This window comes from Notolabrus celidotus, chromosome 1 (genome assembly GCF_009762535.1).
Source record: "Notolabrus celidotus isolate fNotCel1 chromosome 1, fNotCel1.pri, whole genome shotgun sequence".
Lineage (NCBI taxonomy): Eukaryota > Metazoa > Chordata > Actinopteri > Labriformes > Labridae > Notolabrus > Notolabrus celidotus.
The window spans coordinates 30350016-30374152 of record NC_048272.1 but is presented as its reverse complement, the minus strand read 5'-3'; the positions used below and the strand labels follow the sequence as shown (position 1 = coordinate 30374152).

At 40.5% G+C, this 24137-nt stretch overlaps 2 protein-coding genes across 3 annotated transcripts in view; one reads left to right on the top strand and one right to left on the bottom strand.

Moving 5' to 3' along the window:
* Window positions 1-24137, bottom strand: part of LOC117814178 (metabotropic glutamate receptor 7) — a 353505-nt gene that overhangs the window by 87038 nt on the left and 242330 nt on the right. For both annotated transcript variants that reach the window (XM_034685360.1, XM_034685368.1), the window contains 2 exons: window positions 23031-23231; window positions 10904-11043 (listed from right to left, as the gene is read on the bottom strand). In XM_034685360.1, coding sequence (XP_034541251.1) covers window positions 10904-11043; window positions 23031-23231 — 341 coding nt within the window. The remainder of the gene's footprint in view (window positions 1-10903; window positions 11044-23030; window positions 23232-24137) is intronic.
* Window positions 1543-3205, top strand: LOC117814201. Its single transcript, XM_034685391.1, has 4 exons — window positions 1543-1840; window positions 1983-2096; window positions 2245-2452; window positions 2560-3205. Exons 1-4 carry the CDS (start codon window positions 1674-1676, stop codon window positions 3028-3030), a joined length of 960 nt encoding a protein of 319 aa, XP_034541282.1. The 5' UTR covers window positions 1543-1673; the 3' UTR covers window positions 3031-3205.

Sequence of the window (24137 nt, the reverse complement as noted above, 5' to 3'; positions counted from 1 at the left end):
CTGGAAGGCCTTTAGTTCCTTTTTCCCTTTTGACTTCCTCCTGTACTTTTTCTCAATGCCCTTCTTATTCCTCCTCTTCTTCTTTTCGTCACTGTCTGATGAGGACCTTTGGGATGAGTCAAACGTAGAATCTGTGGGAGATTCCACCGAGCTATCACTCAGTGTATCTGACACACGACCTGGCTGGGTGGAACCTGGATAATCTTTTCTGAGACCTGTTAAAAGGAAAAAAGATAAAATAAAAATATGGCTGGAAGCACATGGACAAGGGAAAACATGTTTGCATCCCAGAGATAAACTCCAATAATAAGGCCCAACTGTACTATAATTCATATTACATACAGTGTGATGGAAGACATAAGACTTACATGATGCCAGCTGTTCTTTCAAATAGTCCCTCTCTTTGGTCAGTTCGTTGATTTTTTCCTGTTGCCACTCAATCCTCATCTTGCACACGTCGAGCTCAGTGGTTCGCCCCTCAACGGCAAGCTGTGCAGTGGAGGCCATGGATGAAACTGAGAAAAACAAATTGTTCATTATTGAATTAATTTATAATGTTCCATTATCTGATTTAATATCAAAAAACTTTATTGTATAGCCACTTTTCATAACAATAGTGGCACCCACCCCCCTTGAAGTCAAGTTAATTTTATTTTCTATAGGCAAGGCAAGGCAACTTTATTTGTATAGAGCATTTCATACACGAGGGCAACTTAATGTGCTTTACATTAAAACATTAAAAGCATTGAAAACATTCAGACAGGCATAAAAGAACACAATTAAAATGATAAATATAATAAAACAGAAAAGAAAAAGGGAAATTAAAGTATATTAAAAATAGAATTAAAATTTGCATTTAAAGTGAGTTAAAATGAGCTAAGATAGGAAGGCAGTGGCAAATAAAAATGGGGGTTGGCCAGACGTGGAAAACATTAGGGGCTTACCCCAAACCTAGGAGGGTTACTTCCAATAATCACATCTACTTTAACTTCTTTTTATAAAATAATTTAACAAATGTTACATTTTTGTCGATTTCTAATGTTAACATTAAAAAATTTAACTCGACAGAGTGTCAACATTTAAATCTGCTCTTTAAGGACTCAAAATCAAGATGATTGTCCAAAGTCACAGCATCAACAAAAACAATATTCAAATCCACAGAAACTACTGTCTCTGCAGCTTGCCGAAACGCAATAGCTGATTTAAATATAAGTAATGCCTCTGACATATGGAAGCATGTTTAAGAATTTCATGGTGGCCACTGGCGAGTAGCACAGGTAGCACATCATCACAATGCCTCCCCCCCCCCCACACACACACCCTCCCACCCACCCCGCACCGCCGCGGCCGCACTCCCAAGGCTGTAACCCTAGGGTAACACTGATCCATATGTGGAAATAATTACTCACCGCTGGTGGAACAGACAGGAATCTCCTTCCTTGTTTCCTCCTCCAATGTGGCATTCTTTTTTGCCCGTGTCCGCACACTTCCTTGGCTTTGTTGAGAAGTTTCCATCATGTGCCGCGATCCACTGACAGAAGAACAAGTTATCGTCTCATGTTGATGACGTGTCCAATGCGGGAAAACTTGTTGGTGACGTCAATCTATGTTGACGTCCTGAAAGCAGGAATCTCACTTCTAGGACCAGACCAGACCACCTCTTCTTCTCCACAATGAACAAGTTCAGCAAACTCAGGAAATTCATTTACAAAGAAAAACAATTAAAGCTAATAAAGTGGCTCCAGAAGAGGAAACTCTTAAAACAAAGGATCAAATGCAGAATATGCAAACGGCATATGGAATTGAGGAAAAGGACCAACAGTAGAGATCAATATGCATGGTAAGAAATGTAGTTAATTAAGTACCCATTTTTGCCTGTCTTTTTTTTATTATCATTATTATGATTATTATTATTATTATTATTATTATTATAATATATATTTTTTTAATTTTAATTTTTCCTTTTTAATGTATGTATATAGGGTTTGTCGTGGAGCAGCTCATTTTGGAAGGGCAAAACAAATCTCTGTCAGGCACAAGTCTTTTTTCAGTGGTTCAAAGGTTTCCTTCAGCAACTGGCTGAACTTCATGTACAGGTAAGCAAGTTACAATAGTACCTTAAACACGAGCATGTTATAAAGGCTCATTGCCAAATGTACATTCAATATGCAAAATAATCTAGGTAATGTTTTGTCAATGATTTTGGAGACATATGCATTACTTATTTTGTATTTACCTCTCAAGGTTTTCTCAGGGTTTACGATTACGTCAGATTGACATGATGGAGGACAGCATTGCTGCCAGTTCAGCAACTCTGACTAAAATGACCAAAAAAATCCGGAAGGTCTGTGTCACAGCACTTAAAAGGATGAGAAGGCGTACAGGCCAACGCATTGGTGGAACAAGGGAGTTCGTTGTGATCGATGAGAGCCATTTCAGACACAAAAGAAAGGTGTGTTCAATAACATAGTTATTTTATAACTTAAATATTTATATTACATTAATCAAGTTATTGTTCATATAAGTAATCTGTGTCTGTTTGTTTTGTTCATGCACCAGTATGACAGAGGAAGAATGGCTGGTGGATGGAAGAGAAAGAAGTGGGTCTTTGGGATGTTAGGTGTGAGCCGTCATCATGGTGAAACATCAAGAAGGCCTATTCTACGTCTTGTAGAAAAAAGATCCCGAAGAGATCTCGTCCCCTTGATTTCCTATCATGTGAGGAGAGGATCATCAATCATCAGCGATGAGTGGCGTGCATATCGCATTCTTCCTGCACTTGGGTACGACCATCACACTGTCAACCACAGCCGGTGGTATGTTGACCCCCGCACTGGTGCCCACACCCAACATATTGAGAGGGCTTGGAGATCCTACAAAGCACGGATCTGGAGACTAAGGGGAAATCGTACCGAACATTTGCTTTCTGACCACCTAATGCTGATTGAGTGGAATGAATGGCTTGCAAAGAAACACCATGATGGTGCATTTGGTAGACTCATTCATGACATATCAAGAAAGTACAATTAGGGTTGTATCCATTATACACCCATCGTGACATTGAGCCAGTGTTTTTTCTTTTTGTAAAATGTTACTGTCTTTTACAAAAATTGTGTGGTTTACAAATGGTTTTATACAGCCAGAGTTTAAATGTTACTGTGTCTTTTTATAAATTTGATATGTCATATTTTATTTGAGTTTTTCCACTGTGAGCACTTTAAGTTTGAGAGATTTTCTTTTTCAGTTGCAAGGTATTTTAAGTTAATATGAAGAGTTATTTTGATAAAGACAGTTTTATACAGAGGTTGTTTCCTTTTAATAAATACAAGTTTAAGTACATGTGTTGTGTCTGTTTCCTTATTCTGTTGAATCAATATCTGTGACTTCTGTGTTTTAAGGTGCTGCTGGTCTTAAATCTCATTAATGAATGCTTTGTAAAGCATAAAAAGTCCTCACTTTAGATCAGCTCACAAAACCATGAACAAGCAGCTAATAAGTCCTTTGTGACTACCTTAATTAATCATAATTTGCTATGTAATAAGGTGTTCACTAACCCTTACTAAATGTTGGAATCATAACCTGTAAATGTGTTTATAACTGGTTTATAATGACCATAATAGCTCATTTGTAATTGGTGAATCCATCATTTATAAAGTATGAACAAAGAGTTAGTTAACACATTATAGAGAGTCATATTCATGAATAATAAAACATGTATAACTGTGTTTGTACATGATATATAAATGAGTATTAATGTATGAACAATGCTTTACAGATGATGAGTTAAGTATTAACTAATGCTCAACTAATGCTTAACTAATGCTTAAAAGTGTGTAGTTAATATAAAGTGTTACCTATATAACTTCTCAGGACTGTTTCCTGAGCCATGAATCACACAGACAAACAGAAGCATGGCGTCCGTCCTGAGGAGCTGCAGAGTTAACAGAGAGGTGGTTCCTGCGTGGATTCAGTGAAAGAGTCGTCCTGCTGCAGATTATACGGTCACATAAAAACCCTGACAGAGAGCCATCAGAGCGAAACAAGTCTGATTGACCCATTAAGCCACAGCAAAGCCCTGTGACAGCGGGACGCTGCAGGCACAGTGAGGAAGGAGCGACTGCAGACGGAGGAATAAAACCCTGTGTACTCTCCAACGAGTCAAACTTCTCTTCATTCAAACTTCTCTGTTCTCCGGATACAACACACCTCCGTCTGCGCACACATGTAGGACATACCATGTGTGTCACTTTAGGATAATTGATCCATACATATCATTGCCAGCTCCCCGCAGGCCGCTGGATTTTCTTCTTCTCTGACTCTATTAACAGCAGTAAGTTCAAGCAGAGGTTATTAATCTCCTCAGTATGCTGATTGCTCGCACACAGCCTCCGAAAAATCAGCATACATGTTCCTCAGCTGAATCATGTTAACTTCCTCTGTCACGCTCCAACACATAGGCTCAGTAATAGCTCCCCTTTGTAATCTGCAGACGCACTCAGAGCAGAAAACACATACACTCACAGAGCAGAAAACACACACACTCACAGCGCAGAAAACACACACAGAGGAGTTATAAGGATGGAGGGAAAGAGGCAATAATGGGAGGGTCTAATAGCAGCAGCTCTGCCACATCTGGCTCACCGGGGGCGATGGAGGTGAATAATTTAGTGTTGTGAAGAAGCAGAGACACGGCCTGAATGCAGAAGCAGAGCCGCGCTGCACAGCTTTAAACATGGCTGCCAACGATCGAAGAGAACACGCACGTTCCTTTCTGCAGGATCATCTTTTACTGTAGAATGAAATGTTTATCCTGCTTAGAAAAGGAACACGTTCCACACACACCTCCGGGTTGTGCTGCACTAAATTGAAAGAAGCTGATATTGTGTTATCGTTTTTTCTGTGATATATTTTGGGTTGTGAAATAATACAGTGACCAGATAAATTCATTCTTTTTGAACCTGTGCACAAAAAAGGATGAATCATACTTGTATTATTTTAGAGTATTTCCCTCAAACAGATCATCGTTATTTGACTCGTCTGACGGCGACTCTCGGACGCCTTCATGAGCAGATGTTGAGAGAAAAGGTGGAGAAAAATCTTAACTTAATGCATAAATGTATAAATCACAACTGTATTAATAACCTTTACTAATGATACTGACATGTGCATTTAATCAGGATATCCAGCCCTGTGAGGGTAACTTCTTTAAGTGAAATCTCAGCATCTTTCAACGCCAGCAATTCACAAACTACGATGGCCGACAGCGGCAACTTTAACAACACACGCAAAAGACCAAAACAAATGCGAACGCTCCTGCCATCATCAGACCCTGGTGAGGGCAGAGACGGCTAACACTGCCTTACTTAAGACACACAAATCAGTGTTACTCTAATGGCCAAATTCCACTGTATCCGTGTCCGGCCCGTCTCCGATCTGTCACCGGATCTGATAGGGTTCTATTCTAGTCAATGTGTTAACTTCCACTGGATCCACTCTGTTGTGTTCCAGTTGCGTCTTTGATCCAATAGCCGGAGCCCTCCAGATCAGAAACGCAACACTTGTAGTTTTGCTGGATGGCGGAAAAAGACGCATCAATCTGCAAGGAGCAGAATGAGCGGGACAGGAAGTCAGGCACCAAAACAAAATGTCAACATTTGGTTAGTTTTCAGAATAAAACACTGTTATCACTAGATCGTATTTCATTTAACTACAACAACAAGAAACTGTCATGATGAGCGGAGCCAGGCCTGGAGTCAACAGGTCAGAAGTTTTCAGAGGACGATAAAGACAACATGGATGAGGAGAGGAGGATAATCCTTCATTCAGTAATTACCGCAGGAAAACCACGGCCACACGACTCCAGCTGTCCAGCTCCTTGCTGTGTTCTGAAAACGTAAATGGTGGGTGTTGACGGTCGAGAGCACAGAGCCGGACTGCAGGGGATTGGACATGGACCTCCGACATTACCAAGCTATCCGTCCATCAGAAACGATCTCTCAGTAAAAGTCGTACAGGTTTTTGTTTGTGTTATAAAGTCGTATTTTTGGACAGTGGACACTGCTCCAACATCTGATAATGTATAAATTCACTGCTTTGTCTTCAGTGCTGCCTGCAGGCCTGGGTAACTTTTGTTGTCATCTTCATTCTTTTTGTATGTGTTTTTGATTTTATGTATTTGTTTTCATGCTGTTGCACGCTCATTTTTATGAGCTGCATGTTTCTGTCATTGCTTTAGTTTTGAACTGTTGCATGTTTTGTTTAATTTGCCGCACGTTCCCTGATGGAAAAAATTCAGTTGTTGCTCGCTTGGGGGCGCTCGATTAAAAATAATTGCTTAATAGATGCCAGTGATTATTGAATTGTATTTTGGTTTGAAATGCCTGAGTGAAATCCTCCAGGTAACATTATCTGTTACTGAAAAGAAGCAGTAGCACCTCCACCTGTAAACACACACGGAGGTGGAAACATCCCTGAGTTCCCATTTAGCTGTAAAACATAAGCTTTATTATCAAAATGTAGCCTTAATATTAAAAGCTGGATGACTTTAATGCAGAAAAATGGCCCCAGCAAGTGTTTTAATATGTTATATATTATCATTGGATTTTCATTACTGGTGCATCTAACTTTGATGAATGCTGGGAATTTTATAAATAAAGCCCTCCTGTAAACCTAGTATAAGGTTGCCTGTTATTTGCCTCAGTGTAAACTCTATCAGCGATCAGACACTGTGTTATTTCTACGCTCTAAAACCTGTTAGATCCTACGCTGAGCTGATGCAGAGTGATGTTAGGGAAATTTAACTCTCAGGAGTAAACGGTTTTGTCAACTCTGTGATTTAGACTAAACTTTCCATGAAGCAGCGTCTGCTTCTGAAGGACAACTCTGATTAATAATTAAACATCACTTTGGCTCGCAGGTAGAGAAGTATTTCAGGAGACTTCTGCAGAATAATGAAACTCTGAGATTTCACAGAAACGGGGATATGGAAGCATGAATGTATAGAACAAGTCTTGCGTATCTGATCTGCAGGGCTCCGGCTATCGGATCAGAGACGCAACCGGAACACGACGGAGCGGATCCAGTGGAAGTTAACACATTGACTAGAATAGAACCCTATCAGATCCGCTGCTGGGACACTTTTATTAACCATTAATTCCCGGCTTTCTTACTGATTTTCCGGTGTAAGGCGCTTGATTCTGATGGACAAAACCTCTTGACAATGGTTATTAACTTACACTAACATGGGCAAACTGATCACATGTCATGTCAAATCAGTCCGCAGAAAAGAGTTCTGGCGCATTTTGGTTCAGCTTGTTGACACCATAGACCTTAAGGTGAGGTAAAACCGCATCAAAACAAAGTGGCTAAAACACTAGTTTCCATTTGCATGCTAAATCAGCAGGGTATGGACATTTTCATAGTGGAAACCCTTACCAGCAATATTAGCAACGGCAGCAGAGCAGGTGAGAGAAACTTTAAGTTACCAATCGTTACAAAGGAACTTAAACCATGAGCGGGGGTGATGATAGCAGCAGGGTTAAAAGTTGCAACATTTTCCTCGTTTAATTTTAAAGGTGTGTGAACCGCAGAGCTCAGAGAAGAAGGAGAGCTGAATGAGGACAGTTTCAGGTTAAATTGACCACAACAGGCAGATAAGAATCCATCCCCATGGAACACTGACTGCTGTTTGCTAACGTATTTGTATCTGATGTTAGTAGCCGGATAATGTATGATTAGCAGGTAGTTATAGGAAATAGAATCTTGACAGGGTGAAGCAAGACCCCGACGCGTAATTAAGAGTGTGTTTAATTTCTGTGTCATATATAATATAAATGGACCTTGGGTTGGGATTACCCCTTCACGCCACTATTTGAGGTTAAAAAGTATCTGAAACGAGCCACGCTCCCTGAGTACAGCTGAGGCTGTCAGGATGTCATTAATTCTGCAGGTTCTTAGTTAAAACCCAAAGTATCAGACACATTAATGTCTGAAATAACTTCTCCTGGTCCTCTCTCGGTTCAACACATTCCTGCAGTGTGGTCGGTTTGTCTCCTGTGAGCCGGGTCGGATCAAACGGACTAATAAATGTGTAAAGCTCTCACAGAGTCAGATAATCTCCTCTGACTATCTGCCCAGAACAAGCCTCCAATTAGGATTCCCCCTCAGATTGCAGAGATGGGTAAATCTGGTGTAAATTGGCCTGATAATCCTTCAGCGAGTCTCCGACGGGCTCTGATAAAACAACGTTACAGGGAAAAGAAAACCCGATAACACTGCTCCATGTTTCTGTGGGATTTATTAATATCTATGGATGCAGATAGTTTCAATCTTCGCTCAGGAGGAATGAGGATGAGGATCAGGTCAGTGTGATGTTGTTTTATTTAAAGCTGCAGTTATCAGGACTGAGATCTGATGTTATTAACGAATGCATGACTAAAGATAAACCTCGTTAGAGTCTCCTTATGAATAATGTACCCACATGCGTATTCAGAGGCATGCTTGGAGACTCAACAGTGAATATACTGGTTCGATTTTCATTCTGACTCCTTGTTGGTCCTCAGGCTGTGACCTGGAAACAGATCCAGCTTCATCATCCTGGAGACTTTATTTAAAAAATCCCATTTCCCTCTATTGTGATCTGTTTGTGGACACATTTGAGACTGCACCACGAACAGCACCGTTACAAATAGGGACAAAAGGTCTGTGAGGTGAGGTCTGAATGGTGAGTGGTCAAATGGACAAGATAGCGTCTGTATGTTCAAGCACTTTGAGCATGTCGGCAGCACTGTATTTCCTGCACATGGGCGATGTATTTCATCTCCTCTGACATGTCTTCTCTATTCTTCCTTGTAATCATTGCTGTATGATAAACAGCTACATGTATCAGCTGTAGATTAACAAAATATGCTCCAGAAAACGTGGTGAGCTGAAAAAAACAGATTTATGCAAAACTTAGGAAGAAAAAAATTAAAAGAATCAGTCAAATTAAGGAAAGTCAGGATAAAGGTGGAGTGACGCATTACTTCATAAACTTTCCTAAATAAAGCTCTGTGAGAAATTGTGGTGCTCATGTTTACAGTACAATTTAAACATTTGGTATATTTTAGTGCCTCCTTTCTTCATTCCTTTCTCATTTGTCTCTCAATTAACCTGAAGTTCAGATCTCTGACCCAAACACTTAAAGCTGTTTGCATGTTGAGTATATATATATATATATATATATATATATATATATATATATATATATATATATATATATATATATATATATATATATATATATATTTAGGCTGTTGAAATTGACGTGATAATAATGAGTTAACTCAAATTCTCCTTAACGCCACAAATTTATTTGACGCGCGATTAATGCTTGCACGTTCTGTGTATGACCCTCAGCCCGCCCCGTAGTTTGGATAATAAGGAATCGATACAGCAGTAACATAACATTGTGGATGACAAGAAAAAAATAATTAATAAAGAGGGTGGTTTGAATGGCAAGTTCAGCTTTAAAGCTCTCCGCAATGGTTCTCTGGACAAGACCAAAGTTACCTGCATTTACTGTCGATGTGACGGAGACGCATGGACAATGCGTCTGTTGTTGTGATGCATGAGCTCAATCACTTTGTGTTGAGCTGCTTAGAAAAAATAGGATGTTTAGTTAGTTGGATATCACATGGTGGTAGTGTAACGCCTTGTAACGACTTGTTTAATCTCTTTGGAACTGTTAAACTTCAACAGCATTAACTAGAAACTTAATTAATTATACTTAAGGGCTGTGGGGAAGAAAGAGCACGGGACAACTTCTGCTGTGCGTTGTGATGCCTTTAATGGCTCTTCCTCAACATAGGACAACAGCACATCGAACATGTGACACCTTCACTTCAACTCAAAACCATATCACCCTGGGCAACCTTAAAGAGGCAGTGCAATATATGAAATAGATGTATTTCGAACTTCTTTAAAGAACTCAATGATACAAATACTTAGACCAAAATAAATCTCATCTTACAGTAGTATTACTAAGTAATGTTACATTCAGGACAAAATGCCCTTTCAGCACATTTTTTGAGCATGGAGTACCTTTGACGTTGTGTGGCGATTTTTCTGGACAGTATTTGTCATTGTTTTGGATTGCTGCAATAATAATAAACATGCATTTGCATAAAGCAAGCATATTTGTCCACTCCAATGTTGATAAGAGTATTAAAAACTTGAAAATGATCCCTTTAAGGTGCATTTAGAACAGATAAAAAAATGTGCGATCAATTTAAGATTAATTGCTAGTTAACTATGGACATCAAACGATTAATTGCGATAAAATATTTTATCGATTGACAGCCCTAATATATATATATATATTTATACATGTAGCCAATCTGTAGACAGTACCAGCTAAGCTCTGCCAGTTTTGTCAGCCTGTAACATGTCAGCTGTAATATTTTCAGTACGTGAGACACAACAGATCTGCAAAAATACATCAAGCTTTAATAACCGCTCATAACAACAACCATATATAGTTTTATAGTCCCCCGCTGTCACAGTTTAAAACATCATAAACAAGCTGTTCAGTGTTTACGGTGTGTCAGCGACTAACAGACCAACAGGCAGCTGCGCAGGGGAGGAGGAAACACAGGTCTATGAGTAAACAAAGGTGGACTACAAAAAGAGGCTGTCCCCAGTAAAATAACTACATTCAGTAAACACACCTACATAGACCACCCAAAAACAGGTGTCACATCACAGCTTTAGCAGCCATCAGAAGGAGTTCAGATCAGTAAGGTGTTATGAAGATTTGTCTTTATAAGGCTTTTGGAGATCTGAGGGATGAATTGGTATTATTATAACAAAGGTGGAGCTGGTTTCAGGACTCTTCCTAATGCAGAGTATTGAAAGTTAAACTCACGTTGAGCTGCAGGCTCTCCGTCCACTGTCCGATCACCTTGTAGCCCGGCCCGCTGATGTTGCTCCACTGATACTGAAACAGATCGTAGCGTCCAGGAGCATCGCCGTTACGGTTGAACGTCACTGCAGTGCCGGCACTTCCTGTGAGGGACAAACAGTCGACTCATTAATGATTCAATCTATCAGTCAACTGATCAATCAATGCTTCAGTTAATGAAGCAACCACATGAACAAACACTCAGAGTGGTGGAAATTTTGGGGTTCACTGGTCAGGTTCACAAGAAGCGGTGGAAATACTACATTACCCATGAGCCTTTGCTTCCAATCCTTTGGGTCGAGAACCAGTCAGAGTTAATCAGTCATTAAAGATTTGACTCAAAGTGTTCCTTAACTTTAAGTTAAGTTAGTTTGATTTTAGTTCTGTTGGCATCTCGTCACTCACATTTAAAGAACTGGGATGGGATGTTTTTGCAGTGATGCACCCTCGGAGTTGTAGTCTTTTCACCCTTTTATTTGATCTATTAACTCCATGAGGTTTTTCAAGCTTCAGTTTTTCATCAGTGAAGCAGATATATTCCAACACAGTTTATCTTTTGTTTGGATTATTCAGAGTCATCATCATCATCATCGTTGTCGGCCTGCACACAAACAGCTTCAACAATGAGTCATGACTCAGTGTCTGTGGGACTTTATGAATTGGGGGAGTAAAACCTCTGAATGGATGTCTGAGGAGAGATCTGATTTGATTTTTAACTTCACAATATTTCTTTTGTTTGTTTCCCATCTTTTCATTTTCATTATGTGCGCAATAGTCTTCTATTCCACCTCCACCCTATCCCTATAAATAAAACAATGGCGACAACTAATATACTAAAATTAAATTAATGAGAAAAGAAAGTATAATATATAATATAACGATAATGTATAACCAACAATATATTATGTTGGTTATTTTTAGCATACCAATCCCACCATGTGAGCTCAACCCTTCACCTTCCCACTACTCTTATCAAAACCTTCAGCAGGGTTTCTGAAAGGGCAAGAACGATGGGAAATGAAGGTGTAAAACAACGTGTATTTGTTTTGCGCCAGCGGGTTAATGAGGATGCTGACGGGATGGCGAGCCCTTGATGCCACCGTGCTGATTGATGGACATCTGACATAGCCAATAGTGATAAGTCTCTCTTGCTTTCTACACAGCCATTGGATTAAAGCCAGGTCCTAGAAAGGCAACAGTCAAGTCAATAGGCTATCAAATGCAGGAAATCATTGCTGTGTTTCACTTACTTAGCAAATGTTGAATAGAGAAGTGGACAAAGAAAAGTTGCACCACAATGATGAACTGTAAGCCCTGCTTCATAAATAAAATCCGCCTGGATACAGAAATGAGCTATATAGACCCAAACTTTTTTTGTACCAGCCTGTAAATATGTTAAACTCTGCTGTAGCATTTTAACATGGGGCTCTATAGACCCTTTTATAGCTTACGTCAGAGGCCCTCAATAGGCAGCCCACAGGCTGCATCTGGCCCGCCGGTCGCCTATTTGTGGCCCCCGAACTGTTATTCCTTCACTCTATGTTTTGGTCAGGTCACCGTGTGTTTACCGGGACTTGTCTGTGTTTACCGGGACTTGACGCAGACATGCTGTTACTGGGTCACCTAAGGCTGATTTATACTTCTGCGTCGCCCCTACGCAGCAGGGGCTGACGCGGACATGAGCCCCACATACTTGTGCGTCGATGTGTCCATGTCGCGCAGCAATTCTCCGCCGAAACGCTTGAGGGCAGTGTGGTCTCTCTGATAGCCGGCCGCCTGCTTCCGGTCACGCTACGATCTCTGTTTACTTTTCCACATCGATTCAGAGCGTGTTCTGTTAATCTACAGCTGATACATGTTGCTGTTTATCATACAGACATGATTACATGAAGAATAGAGAGGAGGAGATGAAATACACGGCCGATGTCCGGCTGTTGTCCGGGATCCCGGAAGTGTTGTAAATGCGGGAAAGACAAAGCCGCTGAGCGGACCAATCACAGAGCTTGCGGTCCGCGTCGGCTCTACGGGGAGTTACATTTTGGAGGAGGTGCACGTCAGCTACGTGCGTAGGCCATGGCATAGGTGCGGGAGCTACGCGGACCCCCGGCTTAGGGTACGCCGTTGATTCAACGCATAAGTATAAATCAGCCTTTAGAGTCCACTACTGCGAATGCAATTTTAACTTTCACTTTCGTCTATGGAGCAGTTCACATATTGGCACTCTACCAGCTGTAGGACCCTAGAATGCACGAAAATGGTGTGTTCCAAGTTTTCTGCTCAAAGAAAAGTGGACGGTGAATATCAGTGATTGAAAGAAGAATGGAGTGAAACTTTTAAATTCACTCAACCTCCAACCACCACAAGACCCATGTGCTTAATATGCCAGGAGACTATAGCTGGGCTGAAGATTTCCAATTTGAAACGGCATTATAAGAAGAAGCATAGGAATTATCTGAACCTCAAAATTCAGAGGTACGAACTACAGAATAAATGCACTGAAATCATCATATCAAGCTGCAAACAGGACTCTTGACACATCTATGACACAAAAACACACAAAAACATTTACAGTTGTGCTCATAAGTTACATACCCTGGCAGAATTTATGATTTATTGGGTAGTTTCTGTTGTCATTATGATATAAAAAGAGTAAACACAGTTGTTTGATAATAATTTGCTTCACCCAACCGCTTACCACGAGTCAAAAAAAAAAAGTTAATCTCTTATCTTTCATATTCTCTAAAAAATGGCCAAAATAAAATCCCAAATTCTGCCAGGGTATGTAAACTTTTGAGCACGACTGTAGTTTATATTTTTGTTGTTATTTTGAACAAAAAGGAAATTTTGTTTTGAATATTACAGTATTGTTGCAAATGGTCTGACCGACCTCATTAAATGGACATTTGGCTTCTTGAAAAAATGATTTGTGGCTCTTTAAGATATGTATTTGAGTACCCCTGGCCTACGTCATCAAAGAGGTGCATGCACATTTTGGCAACAGAAGCAACGTTTAGCTCCATTCATTCAGACAAGTCAGCGACCTTTGAACACTGAATTAAAACTGTTGGCAGAATAAAAGTTGCAGGTTGTCAGAATTGATGCTCCACCACGGACTCAGGCTCTCTAAAATTCAGACATGATTATAACAGTTTCTGAGCAACCAGTGTTTTAGTGTTAAGAGTGACCGTGCTAACTGGTGACGTTCAACCAAAGGTGTCAGTGATTATCGCGATTAGAACAGCTGTTGATACATAAAAAGAGTCCTCGCGAATGCATCCTACTTTATTTTATATTGTAATATGAAAATAAACATATACCTGATGAGTTTATTTTTATATTGTAATATGAAAATAAACATATACCTGATGAGTTTATTTTTATATTGTAATATTAATATAAAATATATCAGATATGTTTAATGAAAAACTAACAGCATTTGTGAGACGCGCACTCGGCTAACAGTCCCCAGTTAACAGGGTCACACTTTACACTCTAACACCAGCAGCATCTGTAGCTGCGAGCTATTAAATCTCTCCTTTATCCAACTTCGCTTCAATCAGGTTTGACTGTGATTGAATAATATTAACTGCGGAACATCTGAACCCAGATTTCACTGTGAAAAAGTTGGTTTTGTGCTGAGGTTATGACCTAATAAGACCATTAAGACTCAATATGGAGAGATAATAATACTTGCTGATGTCTGCTATCCATTCAGTGACTTCACACGGAGCTGGAAGTCGTTAACTGTTCGTAAAAGTGACTTTGTTTAGGTAACAATTGCGTTTTTGATGGTTAACTTCCTTACGTATCTTGGCAAACTGTTGTACTCCACAAACAGTAAAGGGCTCTATGGGGACTGACTCACTGCAGCAGACACACTCTAGTGGCCAGTGGAGGAACTGCAGCTGAAGTTTACCAGAATTACCCTGTAGCATGACATCAGCTACCTTCCGCTAGTTTAGAACTGCACTCTCTTCGTCTAACAGCATCCTTTGTTAGTGAGTGTATTGTGTCCGCCATCCCTGAGTCCCCTCTTGCTCTTTCTTTCTTTCTCTCCTTCATTATTTCTCTCTTTCATTATTCCTCTCCCCTTTTTCCTCCGTCTCCCCCCGGCCCAAAGACACCGTGTTTATTTACTTTGGCTGGTCTCGCTCTGGTGTGGGCCAGGAGTCTCTTTCAAGTCCGTATTTAATTTAGAGTGAAAGCAGGCGAGGATGCAGATAGAGGGAAAATAGAAATAAGGTGAAAATTGAGAGAGAGAGGGACAGAAGAAGAGCTGAGGGGAGGAGTAGGAAGAGATAGTTTCAGACGTCAATGTGAAATAAGAAGAGGAAAGAACTCAGGATGTCCTTGGGTCAGAATTGGATGTTTTGGACAAACTCTGTGGTCATTACTTTCTGCAGTCTGCATCACCAGACCTTTTTTTTCTGTAGAATATTTGCCATTTTTCATCAAAGACATCACATTAGCCTTTTACAGCTTTCTCCTTCTCCTTCTCACAACAACATTCTTCATACTTTTTGTTGTTTTGTTGATAAGGATTCAGCAGGAGTTCATCCGATGTGTGTGCGGCTCTTTGTTCATAATAAATAAAGAGCGCACGTAAGCGAAGGCATGTCTGCTGGGGTGACTGTGTCATACTAATGTACTTAAAGTATCTATGACTGAATGAGGAGGCTCTGCTTTAATAAAGGCAAACTGCCATCTCACATTACACCACACTGACTCCTCTCTGTGAGTGCAGCATCCACCCCAGCCCGCTCCTAATTCTGCATCCATACACCAACTTCCTGTCCCACATCCAGAGGAGCCGGAGATGAAACCACAAGATCACGATGAGACGCTCGACCTGCTTCTGCAACTCCGAGCTAACTGCAAACATAATCTAGTCGACATCAACAGGAAAGAAGCAACATGACAGGGAAACACATGAACACAAAACTCCAAGAATGTTGACATGTTTCCAAGTGTGCTTATGGAACCTGGTCAAAACGATAGCAACATTGCAGCTCACCAAAACAAGCGAAAACATTTAGAGCTCCCCATGCTAACTATCTGTAGTATAGCCCATAACTCTGCCTCCTCCATGTGAACAGATGGGACATGGGTCAAACTGTAAAATCCAAACGCAGGTCAAATAAATGTTAGTCAAACATGGTTTATATCATTATAGTTAGTTCTGATGATGGTTTATGTCACAATGTTCATGTTTCTGACTTTGAATTAGTTATTTGATGCTATAAAAAGAGGTATCGAGTAGGAAAGACGACAAGAGTAAGATCCAACTTTTTTACAGAATTTTGACTTTTCTCTTGGAATCCCGAGATCATAGGCAGAATTCTGACAAAAAAGGTTGAGATTTATAGAAAAAATATGTGGCTGTAATTTTCCATATTAATGCTATGATTGACAGCTCTGTTGACCATTGAGGCTCCTGCACCACTGTGTGCGAAAGTTGAAGCCATTGCGGAAGTGCTAAAAACTGCAGTTTCTGAGGCTGGCTCCGGAAGAACTGAAAACCATGTAAACACCCATTCCAAAAAACTGATCTTTACAGCAGAAATAAACATGTTTACAGCCTGGTACAAAAAACAAGTGTAGTCTGGATAGCTCATTTCTCAATCGGCACACACATTGTACGGGGGAGAATTTTTTTCAGAATGTGGCAATTACGAAGATATTGAGATTACGAGTTTTCTACTATGAGAGGCACAGCTGACTTGATTGACAAGCGGGAACACTGTAGCTGTTGGCTAGGAGGCTCAAAGCCGCCTCTTTACTTCACACTAGCTGGACAGCAGTTAGGTTGACGTCAGCATTTCCAATATGGCTCCCGCCAACGATTGGCTTCAAAACACTGCTTCAGAAACAGATGGGTGACGTCATGGATACTACGTCCATGTGTGCACCAGATTATCAGATTATCAGAGTAGAGGAGGAACGGTGAGAGGAAACTTAACAAACACTAACACTAGAGTCATTGAACTTTCCATAACCGTGAGTGTCTGCTTCAAACCCTCACAAGAATCTGTAACACTGTGGCTGGACCCACCTGAGGGAGCAACCACGCTTTAGCAACAAGGTTAGGTGGGTTCCACTGAACGATATGTCAGCATGCGTTATAGTGGTATTTTGGCTTCTTTTTTCACAACTGGGGGCATCAGGGCATGCCGTTCATATTTATATCCAGTCAATGGGTCAGATTTAGAGAGGGTTATATTTCATGCTCAGCCAGTTGGAGCAGAGGAAGATGTTCAGACCAGATGGGAATTTCATCCATCCATCACCCAAATACCACCTGAAAACGTCTTCCTGCCTCTTCATACGTCACCTAACATTAATAACATTTTAAAACAATAATATAGAGTCCAGAGTCCAGAAATGACGCTGGAGAGAAGCCTTCAGCCTCTTCTTGAGCTGCTTTTTTTTTGAAGAGGTTAGCTGAGAAGACTGAATATTTAAATCCTCAATCTGATCTTCAACACCGGAGATCGAAAGCAATTATCTCAGAGGAATGGCAGCACTTATCTTTGACCCCAGGCGAAAGGCAAACGACTGTGTGATGCCACCTAAATCCAATCTGCAACTTTTAACACTTGCAGCAGAAGAAGGTGGGGATGATGTTTTGTATGTCAGAGCGAAGGCACCGAGGCCACCCACCTGTGAGAAGTGGACTCGTATGTGCCGAATGTACATGCAGGTGTGAGCAGCATGGAGCTTATTTATGACAGTGAGGAGAGAAAAGAAGAAAATGCTTCTTTCATAAAGCTTTTAAGCCTTTTATTTGCCCTCTGCTGCACTGTGCTGTCCACATTATATCAGTAAAGCTTTAAAAAGACTCTCTGAATGTGGGGTCCTCTTCTCTCTTCGTGTCAGAGATGACTGATAAATATTTTAAGGAGGGAAATGAAAGAAATACAGACAGAAAATCAATAAAATTGAAGTTGAAAATAAAGTATTTTATAATGTTTGAAGAATGATCTGAGACTCGTGATGAAAGTTAAACGTCTTCTCTGAGCTCACCCTGTAGCTGTGGCTTAATCAAGAAAATCTTTTTAATCTGGATTAAAGCTGGATTGACAGAAACTGAAGAAATAGATTCTCAATTTAAAAATGAGAGCCGATCTTTAAAGAGCTCAGAGCCGATGTCTGTCTCTGTTCGGTCTCTGTTTGGTGTCTGCAGCTCAGTTAGTCATTCCTGCCGTGAGCAGGCAGCTGCTACAGATCAATACGAGGGTTAATAGCTCCAACAGGCTGCACACAACAACCTCTTTATATGAAATGTATTTTGTTTCTCAGTCGATATTTGGCTCATGTTTGTTTCTATCCCGAAATAAATGGCTTTGTCTCTTTCTTTCTTTTTATTGTTATCTCAGAAAAAGTCCTCCTTTCTTTTAGAGAAGCAAACGTGGAGGAGGTGAAGGCAGAAACGCTGAAAGCTAATCCCTTTCCTTTCTCTCCTCTGTGGTAATTATAAGCCCGTAATAAACGGAGCCTGAGCGAGTGGTTCACCTGCCACTTTCTTTCCAAATGAGCACGTTGCAGGCTTCGCTAATTAGCCGATAAAAGAATCTCTCTGGAGGGGGAGATTTCCACGGCACTGCCTCCTGCATTAAGACCATAAAAGTATGCAAATAATGTGCTGAGTAATGCAGGTGCAACTGCAAACAGCTTGTTATGGAAATGGAGTGGAGTAATATTTACCGAAAGGTGCTGAAGAGCTGAAAAAAATGTTCAGTACTTGATGTATTTCACAACCACGATTCCAACAGAGTTGGAATGCTGTTTAAATGTTGATTTGATGGTTTGCAAATCATTTAAAGACAATATTTATCTGAAAATAAAATAAAGACGGTCAAGAGAAGTCTCCGGTGTTTCTGGATCATGTTTATAAATGGTTTCCTCTTTGCAGGGTTCAGTTTATTCCTGCATTTGTGGATGCAGTGATGAACTGTGTTCACAGGCAATGTTTTGAAGTGATTTTGAGCCCATGCAGTGATTTCCACTACAGAGTCATGTCTCTTTTAAATGCAGTTACTTCCACTACATAGTCATGTCTGTTGTCAATGCTGTGATTTCCACTAAAGAGTGATGTACGTCTTAATTTCTTTTTAGCATTACACAAGTTTTTACATGTTGTGTTGTCTCTGTATGTTGTCTATGGTGTATTTTCAGTTAAATTTAGACTTTAAACGATTTACAAACCATCAAATTATGTTATTTTAACATTTTACACAGCATCCCTGCGGGTTTGAAGCAGACACTCACAGTTATGGAAAGTTCAATGACTCTTGTGTTTGTGATTTTTATGCTTCCTCTCACCGATCCTCCTCAACTCTGATACTCCGGTGCACACAGCACTGCAGGAGCCTCATCATAGCATCAAATAACTAATTCAAAGTGAACTAATCAGAAACATGAACATTGTGTAATCACAGAAATGATGTTAGACAAACAATTATTCATCTGTGTTTGATTTTACAGTTTGACCCACGTCCTATCTGTTAACATGGAGAAGGCAGGGCCTATTTACGCTGTACTGCAGCCACTCAGCTGGGGGAGCTCTTAATGTTTTGCCTTCTTGTTTTACTTTTTCAAATATCTGATGTACAGTTTAATGAAACTGAAGCTCTCCTGATCACCAGTAGTATCTTTATCTGGATTAGAGTTAACCCTCCTTTAGGGTGCAAAGTTACATCTGCTTTGTTGCAAAAGTTTAGGGAAGCTTTATTTAATATTGAGCTACTGTTGGCTAAGCTCACTTTACAGGCATCTCTCCCAGCATTAGTGGTAATAATATGTATGAGATGAAAATAAAGGTAAGTGTTATTTGACAGGGTTAAACACACAGACCTTCATCCTTCAGCTGCAGGCTGCTGGAGTAAAGACAATAATACCATGCTGCATAATACTGATATAATAACTCCTTATTTCATTTGCATGTTGGCGGCAGAATAAAAGACCTCGCAGGTCGAGCCCTTGCTCATAAAGTAGCTCCGTCTTCCTTTATTGGACGTCTGAAGAGCGGAGCGGGGTGATGAAACTCCTCAGGCAGTTTATGATCACAAAGTCAACTGGATGGAAAGTAAGTTTTAGATCTTCCCACAGACTCAGTGACTGACTTCATGAGAGCAGTCACTCTGTGATATGAGGCAATAAAAGGTTTAATTATTGCCCCTTTAAAACCAGAGACATATATCATCTCACTTTACAACACCTGTTCACTAAGAGGCTCCACGCCTCAGCGGGGACGGGAAGCTAAGCGGAACAAATTTGTGATCTGTACTGCCCTTGTATGTGCTTTTTATTTACCTTTACCTCCACAGAAAATCTTTTTACTCTCTCTATTTTCATTACTTTACCTTCAGTGCAGTTATGGAGAATAATCATTTTCATTTTGCGTCATTCTGCATGAGTACATGAACACTATCACATACAAAAGCTGTTAATGGTGACAGAGCTGTGCACCTCTGTTACAGGTGACATATTTTACCATTGGACTGTTTTGTTTTAGTTGGATTTAAAGCTGCAATCATTTAATATGCACCGTCTTTGTACAGTCTTCTGCATCATCCTGCAGTGTGCAGCAGCACTCAGCTCCTCTAATGACTTTAATTAGTTTAATTCCATACAGACCGCTTCCTTCAAGCAGAAGAGTGACCTAAATTTAGTCCATGTTTTTATTTCTTTGAGCAGACAATAGCCAGCTGCACACTTCAACAGCCAGAGTGTGATTAAAAGTGTAACGTTACATTAAAACACGTCAGCTCAAGTGTTTATATTGAAGATAAAATACAGCGTAACATCATTGACTTAAAGGTAGATCACTTTCTCAGTCAGCCACATGTCTTATAATCTATAAAATTACATTCTGTCTGTGTTTGGTAGTGCTGGGGATTGACACCTGCTCCTATCAAACACCTGGTTCAGCAGAAACAATGTATAGTGAGCAGGTGGTTATGCAAATTAGGGTTTTTATGATTTTAATGTCAGACTGTATTTGATTGATTAGCTTAGATATTTGTGTTTATTGTCACTGTTTTGGGTTTGATTGTTGTTTTGTCTCTTCAGAAAGGCTGTGAAATGCTGAGACCTCTCCACAAAAAAAAAAACCCATTTCCCTTCAGGGTGAGCTGGACTCTGATGAAGAGATGGGCCAGGACCGGTAACTCTTCAGGCTGCTCTCACATCTGTGCCCATTGACTGTCATTATTTCCCCACTCACCAGACCAGCCTGAGACCACACTAACATTTTTACCACAGTGTCAACAGGCAGAGGGGGAACGTGACGGACTACTTTCTGTGGATTGATTTGGTATGTGTGATCAGGTTGTCCCAAGCATCGCTTTTGTTGACTGGAATTAATCACAGCTGTTATGATGCTTCAATGAGTTAGAAACATGACATTCTATTCTGCTTTGATCTGTTCCATTCTGTTCTGTTCTGCTTTGATCTGTTCCATTCTGTTCTATTTTGCTTTGATGTGTTCCATGCCATTCTATGCTGCTTTGATATGTTTCATTTCATTCCGCTTTGATCTGTTCCATTTTGTTATATTCTGCTTTGATCTGTTCCATTCTTTTCTATTCTGCTTTGATCTGTTATGTTCCACTCTGCCTTGATCTGTTCTATTCTGCTTTTATCTATTCCATTCCATTCTATTACGCTCTGATCTGTTCTATTCCATTCAGCTTTGATCTGTTCCATGCTGTTCTATTCTGCTTTGATCTATTCAATTCCATTCCATTCTAATCTGCTTTGATCTGTTCCGTTCCACTCTGCTTTGATCTGTTCCATTCTGTTCTATTCTGCTTTGATTTTACCACAGTGTCAACAGACAGAGGGGAAATATGATGGACTCCTTCATGGGGAGCGATATGATATTTGTGATCCCGTTGTCCCTGACATAACTTTTGCTATTGAGATTTAATCCCTGTTGTTACAGGGTTTGGACCAATCAGAAACAAGATTTCTGCTAGACTCTCAACAAATCTTATGATGTAACGCTATATCTCGAGCTGAGCCACATCATCAAATGACATCAATGATGCACAAACATTGTTTGAAAAAGTTCTGAATGAGATTGAATTATCAGCCAACAGGTGCTAGACTACACAAAGGAGAATCCTGGTGGTCAGTCTGGCTCCAATTTACAGAGGCAAAGATAAAGAGGAAGAGAAATCCAATCTATGCTGCAGAATCATTTCTTGCAAGGGGGTAACACAACCTCCATGGTTGAGCACATTGCAATGTGCATCACATTGAACCAAATGCGCTTCCAGTTGTCATCAGGTTTAAAACACTGTTTCCAGCTGCTGCGGTGGGTCAGTCGTCCTCCTCCACTCAAAGCCTCCAAACTTAACAGCAAGACCAGTTAGTTAAAATCAGTATTCAGGATTTTGAAATAAGCAGATGAAAAGCTAGTTAGCTAACTGAGCAAGGCGACATAAAGTAACATTATGATGTGTTCAAGGTGGGGTCGGTAAAATTAGAATTAGGCGAAGGTAGATTACCAGGTCTGTTAAAAACATAATGTCGTCCTGTCTTTTCCCCAAATTACAAAAAAGTATCAATGTTGGAGTTGATCTGAAGTGTGTACTCACGCTTCTTAGCCGCATAATAAGACATCCATGAGCACTGAAGCCGCTTAAATCTGTTTGTCTTTCACTGTGGCAGATTTGCAGACTATCAGAGTATGACACAAGAGCAAACAGCAACACGTGGCTCAAAAACAGATACAGAGAGCAGTGTCTCTCCTCTACTCTGACTGAAAGTAGATCTTAAACTTCATGAGTGTGTTGTGGGCGAGCTCTTTAGTGTCCAGCAGTTGTGCTGGCATTTAAATGTCCTTATATTAGGCACAGTGAAGAGAGTGGACTCAACAGAGGATAAGAGAAAAACCTTCAGAAGCAGTTTTATTAGACAATCTGGACAGTTTGATGCACCTCTTCAGCCAGGAGTGTTTTTATGACGACTGCTCCGCTGGGTTTCGATTTTTGTTCAAACATTCACTCATGTGTCTTGGCCTTGAAGCACAAAGCGTGAGTGATAAAATCAGACAGCAGGAGGACAAAGCCATCCCTCCACTTACCGTTGAAGCTGACGCTGCGGATGTACTTGAGTAGTTTCTTCCCTCCGGCCAGCTCCATCTCCGGGCAGATGCCGGAGTTTTCCGGACACAGGTCTCTCTGCATGTTGTGGAGGGCGTGGGCCATGGCGTACACTGCATCGATCACGAACTGCACCTTTCCCTCCTGCTCGTACTTTGAATCGATGCCGATACGCTCCTGACCTGAGAGAGACAGACACACGGAAATGAGCGACTCTCAGATTCACGACATTGAACACAAACCTAACAGCTGGAAGAAAATACTACAAAATAAAACAGGAAAACTTTCAAAACCAGCTCTAGAACAATACACACAGGTTGTACAGACCATAGACTGTAAATATATAGACTAGGTCTCTGTGATGTCACCTATTTGATTCTGAAGCAGAGTTGTTAAGCCTGTAGTTTACGGTCGCCATATTGAAATGCTGACTCAACCTAACTTTGGTTGACCTAGTATGACGCAAAGAAGTGGAGTTGCTCTTTAACCTCCTTGCTATCAGCTACAGTGTGCCTGCCAGTCAGTCAAGTCAGCCACGCCCCTAGTTAGCAAAACTTGTAACTTTAATATCTTAAAAAATAACAAGTTATAATAAATTCACCCCCATTACAGTGTGTGCTGATAGGTAAATTAGATGTTCAGACCTGAACTGTTTTTTGAACCCGGCTGTAAATAAGTTTATTTCTGCTGCAAAGATCGTGTTTTATGAATGGGTGAGTATGTGGTTTCTGCTGCTTCTGCCTAAAGTCAGCCTTAAGTGGACACTCCATGAACTGCAGTTTTGAATAATACTGCATTAGCTTCACACTTTCAGACCAGAGGTTGCCGATTGGTATAAACACACAAGGGTGATGACAAATTATATCTAGATAACTTCGCAACAAAACACAAGGAGAAAAACTACAAAATAAACAAAGGATTGAACAAGGTGACTCATGACTCAGGCACTGGAAAAAAAGTGTCTGATCTGACCCACATTCCTCCTACAGAGTATCAGTTTACAATCTGGGAGAAAATCAGGGTCCTTCAGACCAGGTCAATATGTTTCTGCTGTCAGAGGGGTTTATGTGTTGTTTAACTGTTTGAAT

Coding starts and splice junctions, on each gene's coding strand:
- LOC117814201 (XM_034685391.1), top strand. CDS start 1,674: ATGAACAAGTTCAGCAAACTCAGGAAATTCATTTACAAAGAAAAACAA. Junction 1,841..1,982: donor AGTAGAGATCAATATGCATG/GTAAGAAATGTA, acceptor GTATGTATATAG/GGTTTGTCGTGGAGCAGCTC. Junction 2,097..2,244: donor TGGCTGAACTTCATGTACAG/GTAAGCAAGTTA, acceptor TTACCTCTCAAG/GTTTTCTCAGGGTTTACGAT.